The sequence below is a fragment of the Rana temporaria genome, chromosome 1, assembly GCF_905171775.1.
Source record: "Rana temporaria chromosome 1, aRanTem1.1, whole genome shotgun sequence".
NCBI classification, from domain to species: Eukaryota; Metazoa; Chordata; class Amphibia; order Anura; family Ranidae; genus Rana; species Rana temporaria.
The window spans coordinates 249,419,254-249,439,022 of NC_053489.1; the positions used below are offsets into that span (position 1 = coordinate 249,419,254).

Sequence of the window (19,769 nt, forward strand, 5' to 3'; positions counted from 1 at the left end):
ATATGTAGCCCCACTGCAGCGCATTCATGAAGACAGAAAGTGAATGCTAGGAGGCTGGAGGGGATGAGCAGCACTCCTTAATAAATTTTTGATGACAATAATGCACATTATGACTGTTGCAAAAAAAAAAAAAGATGAAAACAAAGTAGAGTTTTTGTTTCTAAATTAGAAGTATAGCCAAAGCTTTTTTGGCAATACTTCTCCTAAAGTATCTGCATGCCTGTGACACATTTTTTTTTAACTAATGTCACTCATCAGGTCCAGGCTGGGAAAAGATCCCAACTTTACAGTTGGGATTTACCCAGATGCATGGACCGGCATCTGGCTCAGGGTCTCAGCTTCGCCTTTGGGAGATTGAGCCAGCGACTCCCTCCCCTCCCCAGTCCGGTACTCCAGGGAGTGCTGTAGGGGCAGAGCAGAGAGCCGGTGAAGGGGGAACTGGGTGATCACATGACGTTTAATTGCTCAATTCTCACTGCAGAGGCGGCGGAGGACAGATGCAGCATCGACCTAGATGAGTTATTTTATTTTTTTATAAAGCCTTACTTCTGTTTAATAAAAAAAAAAAATGGCAATGACTTCTGATACACAGTACTTTAGCAAACAATGTATTGAGGTTAGGGTTTACAGCCATTTAACCCTTTTCTTTGTTCAGGGTGGCAGGCCCTTGAAAATTGCCAGTTACCCAGGGCCGTCTTAATAGCTTCATGGGCCCCTGGGCAAAGTAATGCTCTGGGGCTCCTACAATGACGACAGTGCAGGTAAACAGACATCAAGTAGGTAGGTGGTATGCAGCAGACTGCCTCCCCTGTGTATCCATCACTCTCAGTGCCATCATGGGGCCCCCAATTTCGGGGCAGCGTGGGCTCAAGGACCAGCTGCTTTGGGGAAAGTGCAGGGGCCCCCATGCAGCTGGGGCCCCTGGGCAGTGCCCAGGTGTGCCCTCTCATTAAGACAGCCCTGTAGTTACCAATCAGCAGCAGCAGTTTTGGGAACACAAGATCCGCTTTTTTGCGCAGGGAATTAGAGGGCAATCACCAGCTGACAGTCTCCAAAATAACCAAGAAAGGACATAGAAGTAGAGAAGTAAAGATGTGACCTCAAGCCATGTAAAGCAACTAACCACCCTATATATACACAGTACAGCTCCTTTTAATACATTGATGACAAGTCACAGTTCAATATTGCACAGTATGACTGTTTAATCAACAAATCTAAATATTCTTTCAGCTCAAGAGTTCAGCAAGTGCAGAGTCAAGATCTGGATATAGGAAGGTAAATCCACTTTGTAGAGTCCTCTCTGGGACAACTCTCTGGCCTTCAAGTAACATTGGAGCTCTGTCGTTTCCCAGTAGCAGCTGTACAGCAAAGGCTGGTGTGAAGAATAATGCAGGACGTCTCAATGCCTTACCCAGGGCTCTAGTGAAATCAGCATTAGTATCGTTGACTGAGGAAGGAGACACTGCATTCAGAACTCCACCAACACCTTCTTCTTGCTCGACTGTGTGACATAACAATCTGCATAGGTCATCAATGTGAATCCAAGGGAATGGCTGCCTTCCAGAACCCACAGTACCACCAAGACACAACCGGAAAGGCCACAGCATGGTGGGAAGGGCACCCCCATTGCGACCGAGCACAACACCTTGTAGGAACAAAAAAACATGAATAAGCAGTACTCAATCAACTGACAACAGTCTCAGTCTGATGGCAGGTTATCAGTATAACCAGGAGCCAAATGAGAGCGAACATTTCTCATCAAAACTTCTGTTTAGAATCTCTGAGAGTCCAGGCCATAAAGATAAATGAAATAAAGAATAGCAGGCAGATAAATTGTGTGTGTTTTAATAAAATAAATTATCACTTATTACCATAAAACCAAACAACCCTGCTACTTAAGCTTCAAAAAATGTATTTAATTAGGATTTATTGTATTGAGAGATTTTAAAAACTCAATTAAAAAAAGAAGATTTAAAATGTTTTCTCATAATAAATGTCTAGTAATGTGATAAAAATGATAATATGCAGGGGGACAGTGTCATCTGCTGGTAATAAGGTATACTGCACACCAAGTTTTGACTAGTGTACTTTTGTCTTGTATGTCTGCACATCTCCAAGGTTTAACTTTTTTTTAGATCAAACTTGTTTTATGAAAACACAATGTAAATGTGAATATCTATTACATATGAAGTTATTTCATATTAGTTTGTGAAATGTTCACTCAAAAAAATGGGACTACAATTATAGTAAAGACTTCTAAAACAACTTTTTTTCTTGCCTTCCTAAATACAATATACAATGCCTTAAAAAAAAGTATCCACACCCCTTGAAATTTTCCACATCTTGCCATGCAACAACCAAAAATTTTATTTCATTGGCATTTTATGTGATAGACCAACACAAAGTGCCACCTAAATTGTGACGTAGAAGAAAAATTATACAATGGTTTTCAAATTTGTTTAAAAAAATACAGTAAATCTCTGGAAAGTGTAGCGTGCATTTGTATACAGCCCTCCTGAGTCAACACTTTGCAGCGAAAGATGGTTCTACAATTACGGCTGCAAGTCTTTTTGGGGATGTCTTTCAGCTTTGCACATCTAGAGAGTGACATTTTTGGCCATTCTTCTTTGCAAAATCGCTCAAGCTCTGTCAGATTGTATAAAGAATGTCTGTGAACAGCAATTTTCAAGTCTTGCCACAGATTCTCAATTGGATTTAGGTCTGGATTTTGACTGGGCCATTCTAACACATGAATATGCTTTCATCTAAAACATTCCATTGTAGCTCTGGTTGTATGTTTAGGGTTGTTGTCCTGCTGGAAAATGAACATTTGCCCCAGTCTCAAGTCTTTTGCAGACTAACAGGTTTTCTTCTAAGATTGCCCTGTATTTGGCTCCATGCAACTTTCCATCAACTCTGACCAGCTTCCCTGTCCCTGCTGAAGAAAAAAGTGTGGTGTGTTCAGGGTGATGTGCAGGGTTAGTTTTCCGCCACACATAGCATTTTGCTTTTAGGCCAAAGTTACATTTTGGTCTTATCTGTCCAGAGAACATTCTTCCACGTTTTCTGTGTCCCCCATGTCTTCTTGCAAAAGGGACTTCTTATTGCTTTCTTTCAACATTGGCTCTCTTCTTGCCACTCTTCCATAAAGTGGAGTGCACGACTAATAGTTGTCCTTTGGACAGATTCTCCCACCTGAGCTGTGGATCTCTGCAGCTCCTCCAGAGTTACCATGGGCTTCTTGACTGCTTCTTCGATTAATGATCTCCTTGCCCGGCCTGTCAGATTAGGTGGACGGCCATGTGTTGGTAGGTTTTCAGCTATGCCATACTCTTTCCCATTTTCGGATGATGGATTGAACAGTTCTCCGTGAGATGTTCAAAGCTTGGGATATTTTTTTTATAACCCAACCCTGCTTTAAACTACTCCACAACTTTATCCCTGACTTGTTTGGTGTGTTCCTTGGTCTTCATGCTGCCCTTTGTTCACCAAGGTTCTCCAACAAACCTCTGAGGGCTGCATTTATACTGAGATTAAATTACACAGGACCCTATTTACTAATTTGGTGACTTCTGAAGGCATTTGGTTCCACTAGATTTTAGTTTGGGGTATCAGAATAAAGGGGGCTGAATTTATCATTTTCTTTACACTTCAAAATTATGTGCCACTTTTTGTTGGCCTATCACATCAAATCTCAATTAAATACATTTAAATTTTTTGTTGTAACATGACAAAATATGGAAAATTTCAAGGAGGCATGAATACTTTTGCAAGGCACTGTAAGAGTGCAGACATGTAACCAGATTAGGTGATAACTGCAGCTTCTAGCAACCAAGTTACATAGGTTGAAAAAAGACACAAGTCCACCTAGTTCAACTAAAAATAAAAATAATAAATAATACTACAATCCCATATGCAGAATCCTATAACACACAGTTGATCTAGACTAGAAAAAAAGCAATAAACCCAAGCAAAGCAAGATCCAATTTTCTCCAGCAGGGGTAAAGCTCCATCCTGATCCCCTGAACGGCAAATCGGATTTTCCCTGGATCAACTTTACCTATAAATGTTAGTATCCAGTTATATTGGGCCTGATCCACAACGAGCGGGCTTAACTTAAATATTCGGATTTAAGTTACACCGCCGCAAAATCTCTACCTAAGTGCCCGATCCACAAAGCACTTACCTAGAAATTTTGAGCGGTGTAACTTAAATCCGTCCGGCGCAAGGCGTTCCTAATTTAATGGGGCGAGTCCCATTTAAATTAGGAGCGCTCCCGCGCCGGACGTACTGCGCATGCTCCCGACGTTATTTTCCCGACGTGCTTTGCGCGGTTTTACGTTGCGCCGGGTTTTGAGAATCACGACGGGCGTAAAAAAAAAAAAAAACGAGTTGCGGCGGGAAAAAAATAAATAAAAAAAAATAAAAAATGACAGCGACGCGGGATAGAAGGGTCTACTTTTACAAGGTGTAAACAGTTTAGACCTTGTAAAAGCAGCCCTATTTTTGCGACGGCACACTAATACTTACGGAGAAAAAACGAAGCGTAAAAGCTTCGTGGATCTCCGTAAGTGTCAATTTGCATACCCGACGCTGGATTTCGACGAGAAATGCCCCCAGCGGCAGGGCTGTGGAGTCGGAGTCGAGGAGTCGGAGTCGGGGGAAATTTTGGGTACCTGGAGTCGGAGTCGGCAAACAATGCACCGACTCCGACTCCTACTAAATTTAGATTGGAATTAAAAAAAAAAAAAAAGCAAGTTTAAATGTCCCAATTCACAAAAAGTTATAATTAATGACTTCTCTACTGTAAGAATAAAGACCAATGCATGCTGTGCCTCACGTAACCGCAAAACGAACACGTTAAGTGACCGTGAAGAAGCATGCTTTTCATGTGCTTCACTATATGGCACGCAACACACAATTAGGAGCTGCAATACTTATACTTTCCATAGTGTTGTGTTCTGCTTTTACAGGGAACGCATGTTAGAGAACCAGTAAGTGTCCAAATAAAAAAATTCCAACAGGAGTTTTATAAAGCACTAAAAGAAGTTGAAAAGTATGATCGCTCATCAAAACTTACTGTTGAAGAAGCCATCCTTGTTTATCCAGAGATCGTTAGTGATGTGGCCAGAATAGTTACTGCAATGCCACCCACCCAAGTCAGTGTCGAAAGATTATTTTCAGCCCCAAAAATAATAAAGTCTGGCTTAAGAGCCTCTATGAAAGAGGATCTGGCCGAGGCAATTCTCTTCCTTAGAACTCTACATTGAATTGATTTGCATTTGCTAAGCCTATAACTACATTTCAAGATTAATATAAACCATTTCTAGGTTTTACAGATTTTGTTTTTGGTTTATTATAGATAAGCTTTGTTTTTGTTCTAAAACAACCAAATAATGTGGTTTGTATTTTTGAACTGGTAAAGATCCTGTTCCTGATGTTTATGCCTGCTGCTACTATCCAGTCACTTGATTGTTTTCATTGTGTTTGTCTTTTGCTTAAACTGTGCAATACAGTAGACTGTTGGCTTCCCAGCCAGTAGTCCTGTGGTAGGTTGCGTTTCTTTCACTCAAGGAATGTATAAAATACATTCGCATATTAATACAGAGGAGTCGGAGTGGGAAGTACATAAAACTGAGGAGTCGGAACATTTATCTACCGACTCCACAGCCCTGCCCAGCGGCGGCTGCGATACTGCATCCTAAGATCCGACAGTGTAAGTCCCTTACACATGTCGGATCTTCTGCCTATCTATGTGAAACTGATTCTGTGGATCAGTTCCATAGATAGAAACAGGGATACGACGGCGTATCAGTAGATACGCCGGCGTATCCTATTTGTGGATCAGGCCCATTATGTACATTTAGAAAATAATTCAGGCCTTTTTAAAGCAATATACTGAGCTAGACAGAACCACATGCTACCACCAAATAATGTGGCCAATGTTTAAATTAGCTGTCACTGAACATGCCGAGTACCGTATTACACTGCTCTGTAATGCAAACATGTAACCAGAGGGGTGATGACTGCAGCTTCCAGCAACCATATAAGATGGCTTTGTTTACATTGGCTGTCACTGAACATGCCGAGCACCATATTGCACTGCTCTGTAGAGCAGACATGTAATCAGATGGGTTCTGACTGCAGCTTCTAGCAACCAAGCAAAGTGGCATTTCTCTTATTAAAAAAAAGTAAAAGGGCATTGTTTACATCAGCTGTCACTGAACATGCTGGGCAATGTACTGAACTGTTCTGTAATGCCTCAATACATACATATGTACAGAGCTAATGGAGCTCAGCCAGAGCCAATGTAAACAAAGCCACCATTTGAATAACAGGAGACCTGCCATACCCCAATAAACATTTACCCCAATAAACATTTACCAGTAAAAGTAACAAAAATCTGATTTGAATGTCAACAGACTGAACCGATGTGGAAGACTAAAATAATCTACATTATCCAAGAACACTAATAATTGTAGGTTTTTATTTAACCTGTAGTTTTTCAGGGTGTTTATCTTGTATTGTTATCTCCAAATTGTATTTTTGTTTAGTTTTTAGTTTTGGGTAGAGTGAAGAAAACGTTAAATCCACAGATTTTGAATGCAGTGTCCCTACTGGGCAGATTTACCTTCCCTACTAGGGGTTTTAACCATTCCCCACTCAAAACAAACTTTATGTATACTTTTTTAGTATTCCTTTCTGATAACCAAAGGTTATTTAGGATAAGCTTTTTTTTAGCTCATCACATTTAGGTACAAGATGGAGTTTAACAAAATTACAAACATTTCCAAATAGGAGTACAGTTTCCTTACAATAATGTTTTCTAAGATTAACTTTACTGACTTTCAACTTTGGTGTATTTTAGAAACTTCTGTTTACATACCTGATCGCACTTTTGTCAGCTGTGTCACAGATTTGCCATCAACTAGTGGAGGCTCAGCTACATCCTCCCAATCCTTTACCAGACGGGAGAGAAAGTCTACATCTCCTCCAGGGCTATTCTCTGTATACTGTTGTGTCTGACTTGGAGGATAATACCCTGAAAAACAAAAGTACAGAAGATCAGACTTGCCAAGGTTTCTATAAAACCTGATCAATGATAGGTTTCTACACCACTGAAAAAAAAAAGCAGTGCAATGCTGCCATTGTGCCCAATTTAATGCTTTCTTAGGGTCCACAAGTAAATGGCTACAGTGCCTTGAAAAAGTATTCATACCCCTTGAAATTTTCCACAATTTGTCATGTTACAACCAAAAACGTAAATATATTTTATTTGGATTTTATGTGATAAACCAACATAAAGTGGCAAATATTGGTGAAGTGGAAGGAAAATAGTTTAACATTTTTTACAAATATATATCTGAAAAGTGTGGTGTGCATTTCTATTCAGCCCCCCTCAATACTTTGTAGAACCACCTTTCACTGCAATCACAGCTGTAAGTCTTTTTGGGGATGTCTCTACCAGCTTTGCACATCTAGAGAGTGAACATTTTTGCTCATTCTTCTTTGCAAAATTGCTCAAGCTCTGTCAGATTGGATGGAGAGCGTCTGTGATCAGCAATTTTCAAGTCTTGCCACAGATTCTCAATTGGATTTAGGTCTGGACTTTGACTGGACCATTCTAACACATGAATATGCTTTGATCCATCTAAACCATTCCATTGTAGCTCTGGCTGTTTTTTTAGGTTCATTGTCCTGCTGGACATTGACCTCCGCCCCAGTCTCAAGACTTTTGCAGACTCCGACAGGTTTCCTTCTAAGATTGCCCGGTATTTGACTCCATCCATCTTCCCATCAACTCTGACCAGCTTCCCTGTCTCTACTGAAGAAAAGTATTCCCACAACATGATGCTGCCACCACCATGTTTCATGGTGGGGATGGTGTGTTCAGGGTGATGTGCAGTGTTAGTTTTTATTAGGTGACTTTTGAAGGTAATTGATTCCACTAGATTTTAGTAAGGGGTAAGGGGGTTGAATACAAATGCACACCACACTTTTCAGATATTTGTAAAAGAAAAAAATTGAAGACCATTTATCATAATCCTTCAACTTCACAATTATGTGCCACTTTACATTCATGTTTTTGGATGTAACATGACAAAATCTGGAAAATTTCAAGGGGTATGAATACTTTTTCAAAGCACTGTAAAAGGACAGTCATAAAACCTGAACTCACATAATAACCATTCCTAGATGACAAAACCTGATTCTCATCTTGTGTTTGAAAAGGTGTATACACATGTGTTCTGTATGTTTCAGATGCACTGACTTATGAAAAATCATAAGGTGATTGCATTTGACTGTATTGCGTTCATGGCCATGCGGTAAATGTATTGGTAGCCGTAAATTAAAACATATACTTATTTACCCACTCCAGTGACTAGCACCCAAGAGCGAGGGGGGCTTTCAGACTTGGAAATAGCTTCAGTGAGGGTACGTGTAGTTTCAATTCTACTGGCAATAACTTCTTGTTTGAACTGCTCTGTCCACCTAGTAGAAAGAAAAAAAAAACAGTTTGTTTATCAACACATAATTTACATGTATTTGAAGTATTGGGAAAATACACACAACGAAAATTAAAAAAATCGCAGAGGTAGACACAAAGAACATTGTGTTTGCTACTTTTTAAGCTTAAAGTTTTATGCCTTGTACAAAAACAGTCGGAATTTCCGATGGAAAAAGTCAGACGGAATTTTTTCATCGGATATTCCGACTGTGTGTATGCCCCATCGGACTTTCGTCGGAAATTTTGACGGAGTTAGAAAGAGAACATGTTCTCTTTTTTTTCAGACGGAAAAAAATTATTTTGGAAATTCCGTTCGTCTGTATGGAACTCCGATGGAGAAAAAAACATGCATGCTCGGAAACAATTCCACGCATGCACGGAAGCATTGAACTTCATTTTTCTAGGCTCGTCGTAGTGTTGTACGTCACAGCGTTTTTGACAGTCGGAATTTGGTGTGTCCGTGTGTATGCAAGACAGCTTGACCAGAGTTTATTCCGACGGAAACACAGATCGTGTGTACAGGGCATTAGACATTCCTGCAATACTGATAAAAATCCTACATGAATGTTATAATACACTCACTGATTTAAAGAAGTGAAGTGGGTGTCTCATAAAATATTTCAACTCAACATTGATAAACATGTATGTGTTTCAGCTGGTATGTTAAAGAGAAATTCCAGGTATAGATATTTTATACAGATTTTGATTGGTCTAGCTTGGACCAGTGTAATTATGTATATTGCATACATGGTTGATGCCCCTGGGAATCACTGAAGTAGCGGCGTCTACTTCAGCGATTTCCAGTTTTCCAAGGCATACAAACACAGTTACATAGTAGGCGAGGTTGAAAAAAAGAAACAAGTCCATTAAGTCCAACACATGTGTGTGATTATGTCAGTATTACCTTGTATATTCCTGTATGTTGTGGTCGTTCAGGTGCTTATCTAATAGTTTCTTGAAACTTGAAGCTAGACCAATGCAGAGCTTTTTTTCTCAGAAAAAAGGTGCAGGAACTCAAATACGACCCGTTCAGATTTCACAAACAGTAGAAGGGTCTAAAAGGGGCATTAAATACCAGGATTGCATTACATACAGAGTGCAGAGTTCAGGGGGTTACACACAGAGTGCAGAGCTGTCACTTGTAAACACAGAAACCAGCCTTCTGTGTTTACAAGTAATTGTGGTGAGCAGGCACCAAAAGGTCTGAGCCAGAGGTGGTGGAACGGAGTTCCCCCTGAAAAAAAGCCCTGGACCAATGTATCCATCCATACCTGGAATTTCTCTTTAAAAAAGGAGAAGTTCACCTCTGTTAACATATGCGTTAAAAGCAGTGCTTTAAGTGGGCCGGAACGCGGCGGTACTCAGTACCGCCACTTCCAAAATTTGCCCTGGAGAGTACCAGCACCTCTCCGTGCGCCCAGTACGTGGGTTTCCAGTACCGGAGCGCAGCGGAGAGCTGGCCGTCTCTCCTCCATAATGTCATTGGCTGGGGAGCTAGTGGAGGGGGGCGGGTCGTGTGCAGAGTACGGCTCAGGCAGGCGCAGGCAGGGAGTTGACCTCACGTTAGGTGACGTCAACTCCTTTCCGCGCGCGCCTGTGAGGAGCGATCAGTGCGGCGACCTGATTGGGTGACTGGTCCTCCTAGGAGTCAGGAGTCGGACGGTGCAGCAAAGTGAACATCGGACTTTGCTTTGGAATCCAACTTCTGAAGAGTACTGGTGAGTGACAGGGGGGTACTGGTACAGAGAGGAATTAATGTGTGTGTGTGATGAGGGGGGGGGTCTGATGTGCAGGGGGGTACTGGTACAGAGAGGAACGAATGTGCGGTGGTGGGGGGGTACTGGTACATAGAGGAACTAATATATATGTGTGTGATGGGGGGGTCTGATGTGCAGGGGGCCTCGGGATAGAGGTGATGGCAGCTATGGTTTGCAATATATTGGTGCATTTTCTGCTAAAATTACATAAACCAGCTGATGTCAGAAACTAAAAAAAGAGAAGATAAAATGGGCACAAAGCATGACAAGGGACAGACAGTCTGAGCAGTCCATGTGCAAGCTTGCAACAATAATCATACAATGAACATCTTTCTACTTTTCAAGACAAAACCGAGAAAATAAACATAAAAGGAAAATAACAGGGCAAGTCTGCATGGCTGTCTGAAACGAGCCATGATAAATTGCAGAGTTCCTAATCTCCATAGGAGGAGACGCTGTGAGAGGTCATTCCCCATCACCTCTCCATCCTTCTGGTGTAATACACAGGTACCATGCCTCAATCCTGTGAGATGTCAACGGTTAGGATTGTAATATACATGGCATGGACTCACCTGTGTATTACACCAGAAGGATGAAGAGGTGATGGGGAATGACATCTCACAGCGTCTCCTCCTATAGAGATTAGGAGCCATGCAGACTTGCCCTGTTATTTTCCTTTTATGTTTATTTTCTCGGTTTTGTCTTGAAAAGTAGGAAGATGTTCATTGTATGATTATTGTTGCAAGCTTGCACATGGACTGCTCAGACTGATGAATAACATCCATTATTCTATCTATTTTCTGTGGTGTCTGTCCCTTGTCATGCTTTGTGCCCATTTTATCTTCTCTTTTTTTAGTTTCTGACATCATCAGCTGGTTTATGTAATTTTAGCAGCAAAATTAAATGTTAGATTTCGTCTAAGAGAGGGTTTGTAAAATATATATATTTTCATGTTCAGTATTGGGGGGGGGGGGGGGGGGAGCACCGGCGCCTAAGAGTACCGGCACCTCTTTTGGCCCACTTAAAGCACTGGTTAAAAGGAAAACTGAACCGAGAGAATATGGACGATACCATATGTAGAATTTCAGAAGGGATGGACAGCCGCACTCCAAGGAAACGTCAAAAGTTGTCTTTATTGGTAAAAATGGACATGCATCACAAAACACAGCCAAAGGAAGGGACAGGCGACACGTTTCACACTATTTCAGTGCTTAGTCATGGCTTAGTCAAGGCAACACCTTGGTTTCCTGAGAGGTTCCTAAATTGCTTACAAGACCCACCTGGAGCGGTGATTCCCTTCCTATGGAAGATACCATTACGGACATCACCCAAAAATGGGAGAAAGTATAACTGCAATACTTTGAGGCACTAACCTTGCCCAAATATGCAGATCAGAAGTTCTGACATGACTTTTTTTAATAGTTTAATAAAAAACTTATGATCAAACCCAAAGTGGCAGCATAAGATGGAACAGACAGTGTGATCTTTAAAGGAGCTGATCAGAAAGCAGCACAGTATGGCAACACAAGAACCGCTGGGACAAAACTCACCGGCAATGTCTACGGCCACAAGTAAAGCCGCTCACTGATAGGAAGAAGAATGACGTCAGGATGTGGGCGAGACAATCTGATCAGCTCCTTTGATGATCACATTTGCTATCCCATCTTATGCTGCCACCATGAGTTTTTACTATGTATGTGTGTTTTGTTCAATAAAGTGTTAACTCGGTGATCCTTTTAATCCGCGTGCTTCCTTACATATAGCGGATTTCTTCTTGTTGGAGGCTGCCATTTTGCTGAAGCCCAGAGCCCCTGAACAACAGTAAATCTTTAGGCTGTCAGTAGATCTGCCTCTACAAATTCGGTACAGTGCCTAAAAATAGAGAGCAACTGAGCATGTGCAGAGCAGGATGAGAAAGGGTATTACTGGATTTTAAACAGTATAGACACTTAATGTTTTACATGGCTATACCTGCAAAATGGGCCAGCCTGACGTGATCTAGTAGAACTTAAATTTTCTGAATCTAGTTCCATATTAACACACATTAGGAGCACTGAGTTAAGCTCTGTACACACAATTTGTATTATTGTTGTTAAAAGTCACTGCTATCCAAACTTATAATTTAGACTTGGAGTGGTTGTTGTCAAGCTGCATCACAAATTTTTTTTAACTTTTGAATGACATTTGTCAAGCCATGAAATATACTGAGACTTTTTGTATGAAAATCTGCTAGTGTGCAACCAGCTTTAGATATTACAAACAGAATTCTCGGTTCTACGATGGCTTCTCCATAAGGTACAATACATACATTACTGTGAGGTCCAGATTGAAGGCAATGACAGTTTTATTAATTGAAGATGATGGAAACAACCAAGTGTCAGTGAAATAGCTAAAATGTCAGTTTTTGCTAAAGATGGGTTAAGGTTCAAACTGTTTGGATGTTGGTATAAAAAAAAAAACGAAAAAACAAAACACACACACACACACACACACACACACACACACACACACACAGGATTATCATTACGTTGGCATGATATAACCATTTTACAACAGTAAGAAAATGGCATGCATATTGATCGCACATCTTTCACCTTCTTAGGGGATTCAGAACATTCTCTCCGGCAAGGTTGACAACTGCATCACATGGTGGTAGTCCCTTTTTGGTGACATCTCCCTGTCAAACAACATTACACACAAGTAAGAATCAGAAAGCAGGCAACAATCTCATCTATTACTTTGCAGTATGCCCTTGTACCTTACCACGCTCTTCCAAACCAGTTAAAACGCTTGGGTCAACAAACGCTGTGTCATTTGTTACAGGGGGCCAAATGACACAGCAAAGTGCATGTGCCGTGTCATTTCACCCTCTGTAACACCTGTAATACCTGGTTGATCCTGCCAGTTTCTGTACTACCCTATGTAAACTGACTATGGTGTATCATGGCTGCTAAGCCCTGACACCATTGTCAGTTTACGTGCCTCCGTCATCCACAGCCCGCTATCTGCTCTCCTCTCTGCTCCTGTGTCCTCCTCCCCGCCTGTCAGCTCTGTGTGTGAGCCGTGTCCTTACCTCCCTTTCTATCAAAGTTCCGAGCAGCTCGCACATTACTACTCCCAATCACTACTGTTTTTCTTATCCCTGATCAGCGGTCACGTGACCGCCCGGCTCTGTCTTCCTCCGATGTTTGTATTAGAGAGGGAGGTCACGTGACCACCCAGCAGACGTCAGAGGGAGATCTTGGCTCCTCCCTCTGGAATACATACAGCGGAGAAAGGCAGCACTGAGCAGTCACATGAGCGCTGATCGGCAATAAAAAAACAATATTTATAAGAAGAATATTAGAAAATGCCATAGTATATATACAATATGCAATCCTAGCAGAGTGGCTGTGTGCACTGCCTTAACAACCCCTTTAAGCAGAGCAGTTTGGTCAAGAAACAGCCTTCTGCCTGCTGAAGGAATACGACTATAACCAGGCTCTTCAATGCTCTCCAGGGATACAATGCTCTCCTAATATCAGGATTTTGCATTGTGCAAAGTAATAGAGCCCTTTTAGCTCAAGAGTACTGACCTTCTCTCTCCAATGGCTCCTCTGTGCAGGAGATGTACACAGAGAGCTAAAACAGTTGAAGAACATTTAAAAATACATGCATTTACCTACCCGTTAGAATCATGCGTTACATTCTCTAGTATCTAGGCTCCCTTTAATTACCATTGACAGAGGTCTCTCTTGATTCAAGTCCATGATGACATGTGACCAGTGTCTTAATGGTTAGCAGGGCTACAGTCTACAGCAGGGGTGTCAAACGCAATTTCATTATGGGCCGCATCAGCATTATGATTGCCCTCAAAAGGGCCGGTTGTATCTGTAAGATTAGATGTCCAGCGCATCCCCTCCCCTTTACATTAGATGTCAAGAGCCACCCACTCTCCCTTACATCACAGTGCCCCCCCCCTTACCTTATGCTGCTGCTGGGAAGAAGCTGGATGCATTGCATGAAAGTAAAGGTCTGGAGGAGGACCAGAGCTCTCCTGCAGCTGCAGAAAAGGTGCAAATGCCACATGAAATGGCCTGGAGGGCCGAATTCGGCCCGTGGGCCTTGTGTTTGACATCCGTGGTCTACAGCATTAGTGTTTCGAGGCGTTAACTTGCTTCTGGCCACACATCACAGCAATGGTATCTATTCACCAAATTATTTGATGGTTTTCACAGTCTTAATATTTACTTTTTATATATTTTCATTATCCTGACTAGGAAAGCACACATTTGTAACAGCTCATTAAGGCCTTGTGCACACTGAGGCTTTTTTTTTTTTAACGCTATTCTCCTTGCAGGAGCAAAACAGCTTCAAAAGCATGCCCAAGCCATTTTTTTTGCGTCTAGGTGTGTCAAGCGCTTGGGCGTTCATTTATTTTTACTGGCCAGAATATTATTTTATTCTGGCCATTAAAATGAAAAAAAAAAAAAAAAACCTCATACGTAGTGCTTAGGTGTATTCAGATGCATTTACATGCCTTTTTTCTGCCTCTAAACCCCCCTGCAAATGCCTATGTGTGCATAGACAATAAAAGACGATGGTATGAAAATTCTGCTTATAATAAAAAAGTATTATTTTGTATTTCTTTAGTATGTACATACATCATCACTTTACCCAGTTAACACAATTCGAAAAAGCCAATACATTACCCACAAAATGATTTTCAATAAAAACATTGTAGATTTCTGTCATAAAAACTCTCACCCATGTAATCCTCTGTTCTCCAGGTTTTCGGGATATAATGGTAACTTTATGACCTCTCTTCCTTAATAACTGCGACAGAGACTGTCCAACAAACCCACTGCCACCTCCTATATAGACAAAGGGAATTCATCAGAAAAACGTCAGGAAACAAAACACCAATTTAATCATTGACAACAGCCTTAGGCCTTGTACACACGACCAAACATGTCCGCTGAAACTGGTCCGTGGACCAGTTTCCGCGGACATGTCCGACCGTGTGTAGGGCCTAGCGGACAGGTTTCCAGCGGACAAAAGTTTCTTAGCATGCTAAGAAACTTGTCCGCTGGAAACATGTACGTCGTACATGTCCGATGGTTAGTACGACTCATCGACATGTCCGCTGGTTATGACGTATAACCAGCGGCCCGAAATCCCCCGCATGCATCAAATTGATTCGACGCATGCGTGGAAGCATTGAACTTCCGTGTTAGAGAACGTCGGTGTCTTCTACGTCACCGCGTTCTCTGTCCGCGGGGATTTTGGTCTGATGGTGTGTACACACATCAGACCAAAAGCTCCCAGCAGACATGTCCGATGAAAACGGTCCGCGGACCGTTTTCATCGGACATGTTCGGTCGTGTGTACGGGGCCTAAGGGAATATGAAATAGTAGCTAATTAGGTCAATCTGAACTTCAGGATAAGCAAATACTGTCTAAAGCAGCATTTGAATTTTTCTTGAATCTTGGTGGGCTTTGTGTATTTTTTCCAGATCTGTGCCATAATCCAGTGTGAAGCTTTGCCAATAAAGACCGGTCACTGCTGTTCTCTCTCCTTGTACAGGCGGACTGGTCTCGTCTCCACCCCACCACCTCTAGCAGCCTGAAGCGATTATGCCCCTCCCACAGCTCTGCTCTCCGCCCAAGCATTGTGCAGTACAGTGATGGTGTTACTTTTATATGGCAATATCTAATGTTTGCAAGGGATCTGGTGCACACTGAATGGATTTATATCTTTACATTTATGGCTAATGAGGAATTAATGTCATTGAAAGTTTTCGTTCCTATAGTTTAGCTTTAAAGTGGAGGTTCGCCCTAAAAACGAATTTTTAACACTAGAGCCAGCATAGTAAGGACATTTACTTTCGGCAGGTTTTTTTTTCCCTCCTCCGTACTTACCTTTATATTCTGATTTGATCCAGGGCTTCCGCGCTCTGATGACTCCGGGACTGAGCGTTCCTATCCCTGCCTCAGGGTTCTGATGACTGCGGGACTGGGCGTTCCTACCCTTCCGTTAGATGATTGACGGCTTGTGAAACAGGTGACCTGTCGCACAACGAGCGTCACCAGATTTCCGGAAATAGCCGAGCTGTGAGTCGGCAATATACGGCGCCTGCGCCCGCCGTGTAGAGCTGACTGCGCAGGCGCCGTATAGTGCCGACTCGCAGCTCGGCTATTTCCCGACATCTGGTGACGCGTGTTGTGCGACAGGTCACCTGTTTCACAAGCCGTCAATCATCGAACGGAAGGATAGGAACGCCCAGTCCCGCAGTCATCGGAACCCGGAAGCCCTGGACAAAAACAGAATATAAAAAGTATGTACGGAGAAAAAAAAAAACCGCCGAAAGTAAATGCCCTTACTATGCTGGCTCTGCTAGATGTAATATTAAAAAAAAAAAATTTGGGTGAGCCCCCGCTTTAAAACTGTGTGTTGGCTTCATGTGGCCTTCAAATCAGGTGGCTCATTCCCATCTACTTTAACATCAGATAGAAAAAGTTTAGCAAAAAAAAACCCTAAAGGGTAAATTAAATCTAAATGCCTAAGCCCAATTTTGAGATGTTAGTAAAACTGTACATATCATCGGAACTACTTTGTGCATCCAGGTGGATTACACCTTGTTATTTTCAGGAGAAATTGGGCTTTCATTTGGTGCTAAATGGTAATAGATATCTAATAGATATCTAAAAAAAAAAACCTGTCGCAAAAAAACATTTTAAGTTTAGCTGTATATTTCTTGTTACTACCATAACCTACCACCAAAATAAATTCTCCTGCTCCTGTGACAATTGCAGTGATACCACATGTGTATGTCAGTTATTTGTAGCTGTAGTACAGCCCAGAAACAATAGTGCGCATTTTGCTTCTTTTTTTTTGTCCTACTTAAAACACACTGACACAGATAATAATTAAAAAAAAAAAAAAATCCTGTCCAAAAAATACTGACCCAAACACTAACCCTGGCACTGACCTAGATTACATCTTGATCTAGGTTTTTTTTTTTTACCCCCAAAATGTTTTCTCTCTCTGCAAGAACAGAGAAAGATACAATGTATCGCTCTCATCCATTCAAAGACAGAAAACAAGGGGCGAGTTTCACAGTAGCCAATCACAGCGATCAGATGACCCAGAATCGGACAGTCCTGGTCCAAATCGTCAGAACAGGGCCCAGAGCTCTAGGTGAGACCCCGGTCTCTGTTCTGGGAGCACGCCTTGGCCCCATGAAAAAAAGCCCAGTCTAGTGGGGCTGCATATTTGTGTTACGTTGGCGCCAAGGGACTAAAGTGGTTGTAAAGTTTAATTTTTTTTTTTTTATCTTCATGCATAAAAAGCCTTCTGTGTACAGTATTCCACTCAGCCCTCCCAATACTTACCTGAGCCCCATCTCCATTCAGTAATGCGCGCTACAGCAGTCCCCCCCCCCGGGTCTTTCCCTCCTCACTGGCTGAGACACAGCACACCATTGGCTCCTGTTGCTGTTAATTACAGCCAGTGAGGAAGGCACTCTGTGTGTTTTATACAGAGGCAGCTTGGGAGCGAGCACGCACGAGTGCCCCCATAGCAAGTGGCTTCAGGGGGGGGGTAGAAGTGCCAGCTGTGTCCCTGCAGCCGCATGTCCCAATACAAAGGAATAGGATGCTGGCATAGGGATGCATGCAACACCTGTACATCCTCATACTGGGAATACACAGACCTGCATGGGGCCCACTGTAATGCACCCCATGAGGATGAGCCCTTACTGGTCAGATCACCAGGTGAAAACAAAAATAGAAAACTAATGCAGCCATCATATATAAGAATTGGCAATCTGCAATGTAACACATGTTAGTTTTGGGGTTTAATACTCCTTTAAGAAGAAAACACTGAGTCACTGTCCTAAGAACCTGCTATGCTGGGTTTAGCTTTCCTATCAACCACCCTGAAATCTTGGAGCAAAGTAAACATACAGCTTAAACAGGTATTAAATCTGAGCACATTCCATAATATAGAGACCATAGTGTGACTATGAAAAGTTCTATGCAAGTATAATGTTAGCAAAACAGTATTAACAATAACTGCAGCCTGTCACTGGTCAGTCACTGATCACATGACCCTCACCGATAAGAACCCTCATGGCGTTCATAAGACTACACGGACACTCCGCTCACACTCTCATCTCCAACACCCAATTCACTTTACTATGGCCGCAAGAGCACCTCTACTTCTTTGTCTCCGAACATAAGCCATGTTTGCGTGCATTACCTGAATGCAATACAGGGTAAACCTGGTCTCTAAAAACATGGCCGCCATCGTACAAAACAACAGACAACTAAGCCCCTATGTAATTAGAACTATTTTTGCCCTAGCAATGCAGTAGTGGAAATAACCATAGAGCATGCGTAGGAATATTAAGAAGAGCGTTATATAACGACGAACTGCTGTGTGAGGGCGACCTCGTGTGTTCCCTTAGGTGCATTGCATTCCTTCTCAGATTACTATTTCTGACCTCATTTGAAATGGAATTTTACTTTGACAATGTACTGTTTGTATGAGCTTTGTGTTGGCAGTTTCTGATCCTCAGTTACAGCTATATAGTATATTTATGATTTCTACTTTTTTTATTCAAAGATTACAGACACACATATTTTGACAGACAGCTGACCAACATTACCCAGAGATCAAAACTTTATTAACACATAGTGGTAGCAACATCAGGTTGCCCCAATGACATTCCTCCCAACTTTTTGAGATGGGAATGAGGGACACCTATCAGCAAAAGTATGCAGGCATAAGACACACCCCTTGCCACGCCCCTTGAATGAGAATTGTACAAAAAAGCAAGATTGGTTAAACCCACAAGTGATTTTTTTTTTTTTTACCATTACTACTCCTTTATATTGGCTTTTGGAATTTACAAATGCAGCAATTTAGAAATCAGAAGAAAGGTTTATCACTGGGAAATACTTTTTGATAGATAAATAGTGCAACTATATGGATCAGACCAAAATGAAGGACAAATGAGGAGGGATGAGGGACAGAGGGACATTGCTCCAAATCAGGGACAGTTCCTCGCAAACAGAGACTGTTGGGAGCTATACCCAATGACAATATTCTTAGATTTACAATACTAATAAAGCATTATTAACATTTTACTATTGAGAATTAAAGCCCAACTCCGTATAGACAAAAAAAAGAAAAAAAACCTCTTGTTGTGGTGCCCCTAAAATGCTCATTAAGTCCATGGGGTTGCATATGAGGCTGTAATAAATACCCGACTCCCTGCTCCAGCAATCCCCTACAGCCTCCTCTCTAAACTGTTCTTGGACACATTTGCACGCTTGCCCCACCATGTACAGAGGTAATAGCCCTGCATTAAACATTATGATGCTTAGGGTCCTTAACCACTTCCCGCCCGGTCAATAGGAGACTGACGTCCGGGAAGTGGTTGTAAAATCCTGACTGGACGTCTATTGACGTCCTGCATGATTTCATGTCGGTGGGCGCGGCGATCGGTGATGCGGGG

General features: G+C 41.9%; 1 protein-coding gene across 1 annotated transcript; it reads right to left on the bottom strand.

Annotated features, from left to right (window-relative positions):
* Positions 1-1,134: 1,134 nt before the first annotated feature.
* On the bottom strand, positions 1,135-18,485 carry SDR39U1 (short chain dehydrogenase/reductase family 39U member 1). The gene is made up of 6 exons (XM_040353427.1): positions 18,365-18,485; positions 15,013-15,119; positions 12,861-12,943; positions 8,372-8,493; positions 6,887-7,042; positions 1,135-1,645 (listed from the first exon to the last, which is right to left on the bottom strand). Exons 1-6 carry the CDS (start codon positions 18,387-18,389, stop codon positions 1,227-1,229), a joined length of 912 nt encoding a protein of 303 aa, XP_040209361.1. The 5' UTR covers positions 18,390-18,485; the 3' UTR covers positions 1,135-1,226.
* Between the last annotated feature and the right edge of the window lie 1,284 nt (positions 18,486-19,769).